The sequence below is a fragment of the Rhinolophus ferrumequinum genome, chromosome 3, assembly GCF_004115265.2.
Source record: "Rhinolophus ferrumequinum isolate MPI-CBG mRhiFer1 chromosome 3, mRhiFer1_v1.p, whole genome shotgun sequence".
Lineage (NCBI taxonomy): Eukaryota > Metazoa > Chordata > Mammalia > Chiroptera > Rhinolophidae > Rhinolophus > Rhinolophus ferrumequinum.
The window spans coordinates 38,711,806-38,722,481 of NC_046286.1; the positions used below are offsets into that span (position 1 = coordinate 38,711,806).

At 37.7% G+C, this 10,676-nt stretch overlaps 1 protein-coding gene across 1 annotated transcript in view; it reads right to left on the reverse strand.

Moving 5' to 3' along the window:
* The window catches only part of PHIP (pleckstrin homology domain interacting protein), a 117,145-nt gene extending 108,109 nt beyond the window's left edge, over positions 1-9,036 (reverse strand). Inside the window, exons 1-4 of the mRNA XM_033102445.1 lie at positions 8,838-9,036; positions 8,664-8,722; positions 8,500-8,529; positions 8,248-8,307 (exon numbers count right to left, since the gene is read on the reverse strand). Coding sequence (XP_032958336.1) covers positions 8,248-8,307; positions 8,500-8,529; positions 8,664-8,722; positions 8,838-8,877 — 189 coding nt within the window. The 5' untranslated portion in view covers positions 8,878-9,036. The remainder of the gene's footprint in view (positions 1-8,247; positions 8,308-8,499; positions 8,530-8,663; positions 8,723-8,837) is intronic.
* Between the last annotated feature and the right edge of the window lie 1,640 nt (positions 9,037-10,676).

Genomic DNA, 10,676 nt, shown 5'->3' on the forward strand with positions numbered 1-10,676 from the left:
ACTGGTAGCCACTGCATTCCACCAGATATACTGCCATTAAGACTTCTCTAATCAATTCTTAAAGAAAAAGTCAGTAGTTTGATTAAGGGCTCTAAAGTCAAGTCTGGATTTAAACTGCCCAACTGAGCATGGGGAAAGTATTTACTCAAAGTCGCAATGTCTTCATCTGTAAGACTGGGACAGCAAAAGTCACCACCTTGGGACGTAGTCATAGTACCTGACATAAAAGTTGCCTGTTGCTTTTAATCACACTCCACATTACATACTACATGTTGACCTTTATGTTGGAAAAAAAAACTCTCTCTAGACCAAAATGTGGAAAAAATTGGATACCTTTTTAAGGAACTTTTCCAACTGAGGTTAGATCAATATATTAATTCCAACTACTTGATTTACCTACGAGACCTAAATACCAGTCCTTCCTGTAACATATAAATAAGAAGTCCCTATGAAAATAAAGTAAGAGCAACCTAATGATTAGTACTAGTATGATCTGATTTGACTAGGCTCTTCATTTTATCCCTGTCTTGAAAACCTGATTGCTTCTAAAAAAGTCAGTTTTTCAGCTTGTCTCACATCTGTTTTTCTCACAATTTTTTCAGATCTGAAAGGCTAGTTGCTTCTGCTCTCTACTAGTTCTAAGTTTTAAAAACTCTGCTGAATGGAATATGGTTCTTAATTTTTATGACTATTCTAGCATATAAACAAAAATCATAAATTTAAAAAAAACCTATTTGCTATTTAATCACTCTACAAATCTATTAAAATAAAGCCCCTAAGCTTCTCAAAACTTCTAAAGTTATAATTATAAATCTCTTACTATTATTACAAAGTATAAGTTAAATTATAACTATAATCTTCAGAGCAAGTTTACATTTTCTCTGAGTACTTTTACTGTAACAGTTTCTCCACATAAATAAATATATGGAATACTTTGTGCTAAATATTCCCCAAATTTATCTTTACAAGCAAATGAGGTTAAGTATCTCCCCATTTCACAGGTAAAGAAAACTGAAGTCCAAAGGTTATACAGTTTGTCCAAGGTCATACATTTAGAAAGTAGGAGAAACAGTAATCAAACCCAGATGTCCTGATTACAAATCTACTGTTACTTTTAATACATTAGTTTCCTTCTCAAAACTTTAGTTTTCCCCCGCCCCGCACTGTCATACAGGTTTTACGATTATAAACTTACTAAAACCCAAATAACCATTTTTCAAGTCCAATCCTCTAAGCTGGGTAACTACTCTCAGAAGTGCTCTAACATGCATATGATTTCTTTGTAATTAGAGATATAAGAAAATTTACAGAATCTTATTGTCAAAAATTAATCTTGGTAGCCTATTTACTCTTAATTAGCTGTGAATAAACATACTTGAAAGGCTCTTACATTCACAATTTAGTCAACCACCTACAAATTCATTTTAGATAACTCAATATTGTCAATACAATCATCAATACAAATTTTACATTTAAAGAAAACACAATACTGCTCTTCCAAATTTTATGCTCTATCATCACAATGCAACTATACTCTGCTAAAAATAAATAAAAACTATCCAGAATTAAAGTTTTTCACAAACCACAAAGGATGCTCTATAAAAATTAAGATAAAATTTAACTTTTTAAAATAATACATTTTGAAGTTGTTTTTAAATCAAGTCATGTTTGCTAAGTAAAATCTATGCAATAAGAAATGCTCTTTAAAGCATTATTTGTAAAGATATACTTACAAAGTATAATTTAAAATTCAAATCTATAATTCTGCTTAAAAAGTTACTATTAATTTAAAGATGGAAAATTCTTAAACTGTTTATGCTTCAGATGCCAACGTAAACAATCTTAAGAGAACGACCAGTTTCATTTTTAGAAATGTTTCAGGTTCAAACACTGTATACTAACACTATACATACAATGGCAGTGAAATTGTTTCAGAAGATGTGTTATTTCTCCAAGTTTTCTAGAATTTAGTATTTCCACACCCCAAAACTAAACCAGATCCAAATGACACAAGTAAAGGTAAATATTTCTTGCAGTTATACTATAACCTTTGTGAAGACAGGCTATGTGCCTGTTACATATCCGTGAAGAGACCAAATGCGTCATGCCACAATGACCACAGCCATCTGGAGTCCAGAATACATAGATCCTTTATGTGCTTCCTTTGCAGCAAGTTGCCATCATTCATGCTACCATGAATACCACAAATCTCATTCCTCTAACAATTTAAATTAGTTTTAACTTAAGTGGAAGCTGCATCGACCACGGTACTACCTAATTTTTCTTAGTATCAAAACTTCTCTCATCCAACCATCCTTTTCCTTTGATTCCTCAAATAAGGCTATTTGTGTGTGTGTTAAGGCAAGTGAACTATAAAGGTGGACCTGCTTTAAACCTGATGGCTGCCTTCTCTGTAGTGAACAAAGGTTCTCAAACTTAATTTTATTGTTCAATATCATAATTTTTGATTTTTCAATTCCACAAAGAAAAAAGTACTATCATGTCCCTAAATCTGTTATAAAATACTTACAATCCTCTATATTCTATTTGGTCAGTGAAATATTTAATAATTACAAAATAATTTATTAATTTTCACAAATTACTCATTTCACCAACACAGCATCTCACAAACAAATTATAATCTTTATACATTTTCAATTTATTTCTAAAATTGTAATTTGGTTCCTATTATGTAAAAGCATCTATCACTTTTAGATGTAATTACAAAAGCAACTTAAATATCCTAAAAAATTTGCTGTTAATTTTTTTCTAATACGTTTATTTTAATGACAGTTTCTTAAAATTAATTAAAAGTACATTAAAATAGGAAGTTATTCTAAATGGGTATGCTTAGTATAATTGCCACTTTGCTTAGTATTACAGAGATACTTCCATGAATTTTAAAAATCATAAAAAGAAACAACTATTAAGAATAAAATTAACCTGTTTGGTATTACTTGTCCAGAATAAATTGTGTAGGGTATAATTTTATTTGCTACAATTCTATAGTGACATGATAGATAACCACAACATTTGGGAAAAAGAATGCCTGCAGTGAGAGGAGTTTCTAGATAAAAGAAACAAATTTTGTGGTTATCTGATAAATTCTGAGTGGATTAAAAAATTGACATTCATAGGATTTATTTAACCTAATGCTCACTTAAGGACTAATTCAAAAGTCTTTATTAAACTGTTTCAAACATATACATTATTAAGCCAGATTGACAAAAACATCTAACAATTTCTGAAAAGAATACAAACTATTTGGATGGCTTTAAATTACACAAATCTCTACAGAGGAGGAGCCAGATGCAACAGCCAAGCTCCCTTCACATATGCCTAAAGGTCATCTGATCATTACCAAAAGGAGAAAAGTTTTATATATCCTCTAATCTATTCTGGGTATTTCAAGTACCCAAATACTTCTTAATGTTAATTGTTCCACAAAAATAATCATAGTTAGCATCACCATACAAACCATCAAAAGTTTTCCAGACATCAACCCACACTGCCTTAAAAATTTCTAATTTTTGGTATTTACTATACTTTTTTCTTTATATCTTAGGCTTAATCATTTTATCCTTGAATCTACAAAGTAATTGTACTAACGGTATTTCCTAAAGTTTTAAAGCAGCCTTTTTTATACTGTAGCTGTAATGTTCAGAAAGTTATGTATACTTGCTTCTGAAATAAAAATGTTTTTCTTACACTAAACTTTAATATGACATTACAAAGCTATAATTGCAACAATCTTTACTATGTCTACTAAAATTCTAGTAACAGCAAACACAAACCCTTACTTAGTACTTGATGTGCCAGTCCCTTATCACTCACAGCATCTTACAAAATAGGAGCTATTTATTAGCCCATTTCACAGATTGGGAAACAGACTCTTGCAGTACTACTCTGCCTCATAACAATCATATAAAACACCACTTAGTAGTGGGGAGTTGATAATACAACTCCCTCTGTATATAACGCCACTTTACAACTATTTAAGGGTATTAAGAATTTAACAGGTACTTACTTAAAAATGTTTATAAATGTCTCACTTTTTAAAACAATTAAGTACCAATAATTGCATGTGTAAGAAAGGATGAAATTTTGCCCACTTCAGCCCTTCACCACGTATTCTCTTCACACCTAACATTTTATTTTATTATGCTTATGAGATAGTAAAGCCTTGTTTTAGAGGCTATCAAACAAAGCTTACTATTTCATTGATATGCTATTAAAAAAGGAAATGGTAACTCTACAACACACATTTACTTCATTACATGCCACAACCACCCCCCAAATTATACTGGTTATATTTTGAAAAGTACTATATTATCTTTAACATAGAAGGGAAACCTGATTCAAAAACATTTAATGCGTTACATATTTTTCCCTAAAACTTATCTCCAAGTTTTGTAACGCAACGTGCACATTAATCAGCATAATCTAAATAAATGCATACTTAAGATATACACTTAAGTAAATTCTATTCACGGTCCTATTCATCTGTGAATTTAAGACCACCAATAATTTATGGAACCTATTACTTAAACCGTGGTGAAAAACACACCAATTACAGAGTAAACAGGTAGTCTACAATGTGATTAGTGTCCCAAAAACCTTTATCTTTGCAAGGAGAAACCATACTACAGCCTAAGAATGGCACACTCAAAACCATTTATACCATTTTCTAATCTGCGTGATTTGTCTGTATCTACTTTTCTGTTTTGGATAATCAAACTCCAAAATGAAAGAGCTGAGCTCTTAGAGACAATGTATTGCTATTTCTAGTTTAAAATTAGATTTTCAGATTAGAAAAATTTTAATTCCATTATTTCACAAATGAGGTAACTGGGGCCCGCAGAAATTCCATGACTTGCCCGAGGTAACTTGCAGGTTAACTGTTGTCTGGGTTAAGATCACAACCCACGTGTTCTGGCTCCCAACTGAATAAAGATTTCTAATAAAGTGTAATTATTTTAAGAAAAGCAAAAACCATTACAAAAAAAATAAAAGAATTATATCATTTTAACAATAAAACATGAACCGGTTTTGAAAAAATAAATGCCTTGTAAGCAAGAAATGTAATAGGAATCCCGAATCTGGTAAAAATGCTTAAAAATTCTGCCTGGAGATCTCATAAATATGCAATCACCACTAATGAAGGTGACAACTAGAAAGCGAAAGTTAACAAACCAACTAATCTCACTACGCAAACTAATAAACAAATAATTATCCAAAAATTAGCTGAATTTTTTTATCCTATAAAAACTTTGCCCCCTATGCCTGGCTCCATTTAAAAAATAAGAATTCTGATAAAAGTTTTAAAAATGCCCTTTTGCTTTAAAATCAACCTCATATTTTAAAAAATATGAAATCTGATTAAGCATATATCATAGAGAAAAAAACACCCTTTAACTTACTATTAAATTCCATTCACTGTTAAAAATGTTTTAAATCTTAAGGTAGATGGTAATAATCACAATATCTTACAATACCTTAATCAATCACAATGGAAATAAATGCACCAATTTTTTTAAACCTATAAACTTTTAAAATTGCTCGTAAAACTCCCCTTTTCTCTTGGTCAAAACTCAGTCACTGTGATTTTATCTGTAGGCTGATTGCAGATGCTAAACTATACCTATTTTTAAACTCATAAATGCAAATATTACATCTCATCCCAAATAGCCATAATTTGAGGTTTTCCAGAAATTTCAATCCAACATATGAATTCTTACATTTTAAATATTACTCAATTTATCAGAAACATAGCAACAATTTCCAGGTAGAGATAAACACTACTAAACCAAAGTTATTTTGGTTTCATTCACCAAAATAATCTTCAAACTAATGTTAAATAAGAGCAACAAAGTGAAACATGTTTAAGTCATAAGAATAAATTAAGACAATAGATAATACGGTACAAGAGATTTTTTATGTGCTCACCTACACCTAGACATAAAACTTCAACATCCAACTATTAAACAAAAATGTACTCAGATACCTGGTGTTCCAAATATTTTTAAAGCTAATTAAATCTTAATTAAAAAGTAAAATAAAGATAAACCAACACACTTAAGATATAATGTTTAATATGAAAGCACCTTGAATGCCTTGTATCCAGCAGATATAGTGAGCAATATGCTGAATAAAAAAAGAAAAAAATGAGCCACAGAACTCTGAATTCTAACAAAAATTCTTAATTATCTCATGAGTATGCCAATATGACTGTTCTGGCAAAAAGGTGAAAACACTCGGAGTAAGAACCACATGCAAAATAGGTGGATTTTGATAACATCCTGATGAAGACACTGTATATTGTGTCCCAAGTCTGATAAAAAGACTAAAAATATAAATTCATTTTATTACTACTTGAGAGATGAGAAATACCCTCAAAAAATTAAATAAAAATCAACACTGGTACCCCTGTTGTTACTGGAGAAAACAAAATGATATTCCTACAAGGATCAGACAGTCCCATAATTTAGCCAGATAACCATTAGCTACTTTATTTTAAAAATATCACCCAGTGTCTCCAAGTTAAAAAAAACAACAACACAGCAATCTTGTGATTTGGGGTTTGTGGGTTTTTACAAGATGCAAAGATGAGTTTTATAAAATCTGCCCAATTCTTAAAAATGGAAAATTGTAATCTTTGTATTTTTCCAAACAACAAGGAAGACATGGAAATCCACTTAAAATTTTGTCAAATATTTACAACTTCAAAATTTAAATATTGCAGTCACGCAATTTTGGAGTTGGCTTCAAACTATTCATTTTAGCCAAATACTAAATGAAACTAGCCTAAATCATGACTTGAAAACTAACAAAGTGTGAAAATGAATACAACTGTTAAGTTTCCATTAAATTTATAAAGCTAGGTACCCTTGCTTATTTCAACAATTGTGAGCACTTATCAACAACCTAATATTAAATAACGATATTTAGATGGGTAAGTTAGATGCTCTACATCCTAAAGAAACGAAAGCCATCAAAATCATGTCATGCCTTCCCTCACCTCACACAAGCTCTTCAAATCTAAGCCCTCATGAAATAACATTAGTCATTATTAACTATCCCACATCAGTTACAAATACGTCTCAGAAAAATCAATGCACTGCATAGATTTCAAATGCTTGATTTGCCCTGGTGTGACTACTTTAATTGTCCAACACACACACACATACACACACATACACACACGCACACACGCACATTCATACAAACAACCTAAATCAGTTCAGGAGAAAAGAACATGGGAAACATAACTCCAGAATACAAATACCTTACTTTTCCATTCACAATACTCAAGTGATAGGTCCACTTTCAAAAGTCAATATCTACAAATTACTAAAACATTCACCTTGAAAACTCAAAAAATTAAATAGTAGGTATTTTTCAAGCTATTTAACAAAACATATATTCCAAGATAACAGAAAAACTTTTAACTTGCCAAGTTCCGTCCCAGGTAAATACATGGATAAAAATCAAAACTCTTCGTGGCCTCCAATAATAGCTTTTAATCGAGCAAGGGGCATAGAATCAGCAAAATTAGAAAAAGCCTGTTAAACTTCTGGCTTTAGGAATATTACAGGTTTTACACTTCAGCGAACGTTGTTTATGGTAAATGCAAGATATGCTGCTGGCCAACTATCATCACACTTTTGAATCCCTCCAACAAAAAACCTAGCTCTGAATTTAAGGAAAGCAAAAGAATCAGGAGAGGAAAAAATATATAACGCCTTGCCACGGTTCCGCTGCGGCTGAATTGCCTGCTTGTGAAATGCTAATGCCACTTCGGAGCAGTTAGTCACCAGCTATTGTGTGGGGCAGGAGAAAGCCGAGCCGACCGCGCGCGTAGAGCAAGAAAGCGCGCTCTCTTGCCTCGCGCCGCTCCCGCCGCCGCCGCCGCTGCCGCCTCGCGCGCGCCCCCGCGCCCACACGGACGCGCGCGCCGGCCCCTCCTCCTCCGGCCTTGCACTGCACAACACTCATGACGTATCTTTATTTCTAGCACATTAACAAAATATCACAAATAAATTGTCCGCAGCCCCTTCGGCCCCGGGGTGCGGGTCCCCCCGGCCACTGCCCCCCGCAGGCCCTGAACTAGCCTCCCAAACCTCCCCGTGGCCTTTGGAGCTTTCACGTTCTGGGGCCAAGTTTTTGTCTCTCTAAAAAATTGCGGGAAATTCAATTTTTATTCGACTCGGGGAAAAGTTTCTTTGCTCCGCGACGTGAATGTCTCACCAGATTCTGGTAGGTCCTGGGGTGCTCCTTCCCGGTCCAGTCGGTGCGCCGGGGCAGCAGCTGCGGGGAGAGGACGCCCCGTGAGCCCGGCCCCCGGCCCCAGTCCGCCCGCTCCGTTCCCCCGCCCTCCCCGCGCCCCGGCGGGGACCCCGAGCCCCGCGCCCCACGCCCCGGCGGCGGCGGCAGCGGCGGCGCCGCGGCCCAGGGGCGGACGCGCGGCGGCAGGACGCGGCGGGCCGCCGCCGCCCTTACCTCCTTCTCGGCCACCTCGCGGATCAGCACCTGCAACAACAAAGCGGGGAGAGCTGAGCCCCGCGCCCCGGGCCGCGGCCCCGCCGCCGCCGCCGCCGCCGCCGCCCTCCCCCACGCCCGCGAGAGGCGAGCGCCGGCCCGGCCCGCGCCGCGCGCCGCCGTACCTGAGCCGCCTGCTGACAGGGTCCATCTTCCAGGAACCGGGCTATGAGGAAGTAGAGCTCTGCGCGGGAGAAAAGGAAGGGGAGACACAGAGGCTGAGCGGCCGGGCGGCGGGGGGCGGGGGACCGCGGGCGTAATCGCCCGGTGCCAGCGGCCCCGGCAGCCCCCCGACTTACCCGATCGTAGCTCCGAGAGGCCTTTCCTCTCACAAGACATGTTTATGGGTCACTTCAGGGCCGCCGGCGGGACACCCCGCCGCCGAGGGGAAGCGGGGATGGTGCCGCCGCCTGCCCTATAGCTGTCACTGTGTGTTCACGAGCCGAGCCTCGGCTCCACCATTCAAGCAACGGCGGCGGAGGCGGAGGAGGAGGAGGAGGAAACAACAACTCTCAGGCAGCGGCTACGGCCGCCGCCGCCTCCGCCGCAGATCCCTCCGCCGCAGAAAGGAGTCCGCCGCCTTCGCGGCCCGGGGCTCGGCCCCGTCCTCAGCCCGCGCCCCCGCCCCTCGGCGCAAAAAAAGGAGTGCCTCCGACCCTGCGCCCCTAGCGCCCCAGCACTCGGCGCGGTGAGACCCCCTACGGTGCCCCCTCCCTGGCCAAAGGTGCGATTTATTTATTTATTTCCAGTTGGAGAAGATGTCGGAGCCGGAGCCGCGGGTTGGCTGGAAGGCGCTTTCTCTGTGGAGGCCGATCGCGGGAGGGAGGGGGCCGGGGACTGCTCCGCGGAGGGATCTGACGCACACGGAGCCGCAGCACAGGCTCTATTCAGTGGCGCTGGCTGGGGCTGAGATGGAAGTTAGTTTCTATGTAGCAGAAATAGGAAACAAATGAAGCAAAACTGCCCAAAGAGGGGAAATGCCCCGAGGATGGGTCTTACTCTCACGCGCGCACACAGACACACACGCAAAGAGCACTCTCACGCTGGGCAAACTCGGGATCGCGCTACCCTGCCCGAGTTGAATGATAGTGTTTGGTTTCTGTCTCTTGCCATGTGCATGTGTATAAATGCTGCGGATTGGCATCTGTGTAAGTCTTGTCCTGCGTTATTTCTGCAGCCTATGCAAAGTGTTGTGTAATTTATTGGAGTGCTGTATATTGCAATAGAGGTTCGGGCGCTTTTTGTTAAGCACTTGCGTTTGCAAGCCCGTTATTTGCTGAAGCCACCTCTGCATATATCTTTTTTTACTGCCATTGCCTCAGCCGTACATTTTAAAAATGTTTTTCATTGTTATATGGGTAAAGAGAACTCCTGATCTGTATATACTTCAGATACTCTTTTTCCTGATTGCAAAAAGGCCAGTGACGGCTCATTAGGGATTTGGGATTAAAGAACCTTAAAGCTTTTTTTTTTAAGTGTTTACAGGAAGGAATAATGTAAACATGAAAGAAAGGAAAGAACGCTAATATTTATCTCTAACTAATCTGGATGTAATTTAGTGACAGATCAATAACCTACCTAAGGATATTGAAACATTATACTACACTTTAGCCAAGGTGATTAGTGATTAAATAATTTAAATTATCTGTGTATCTTGCAGTTGACTTCGTCTTGCTAATTAATGGCTTCTAATTTGAGCTGTAAACCATTCCTGTTTACAGTTAATCACGGGAAGACTTCTTGAAAACTGACAAAAAGAGAAAAAATTAATCTTTCGTAAATTAGTATGTAATTACCGGTTTTATATGCTAAACCATACATCTGCGTTTTGTGATGAGGAGAAGGGCCTTGTTTTTTTAAAAAACGAATGTGGGTGAAATTAATGGAAACAATGGAAAAAGCCATTTGTTAGAAAACAAGGACACCAAGTGATATTTATCTGTAGATGATTTAAGCACTTTTCAAAAAGACTTTAGAGTTGATTTTTTTTTTAAGGGTTGCATTTTAAAGGGAATTAGGATAGTCGTTCTTTTGTTAACATTTAACAAAAGATTCTCCTTAAAATTTTTAAGATAATAAACAGTATTTTATGGATCTGGTCTAAAAAGGTTAATTGTGTGGAAAGGACCAACAAGCTG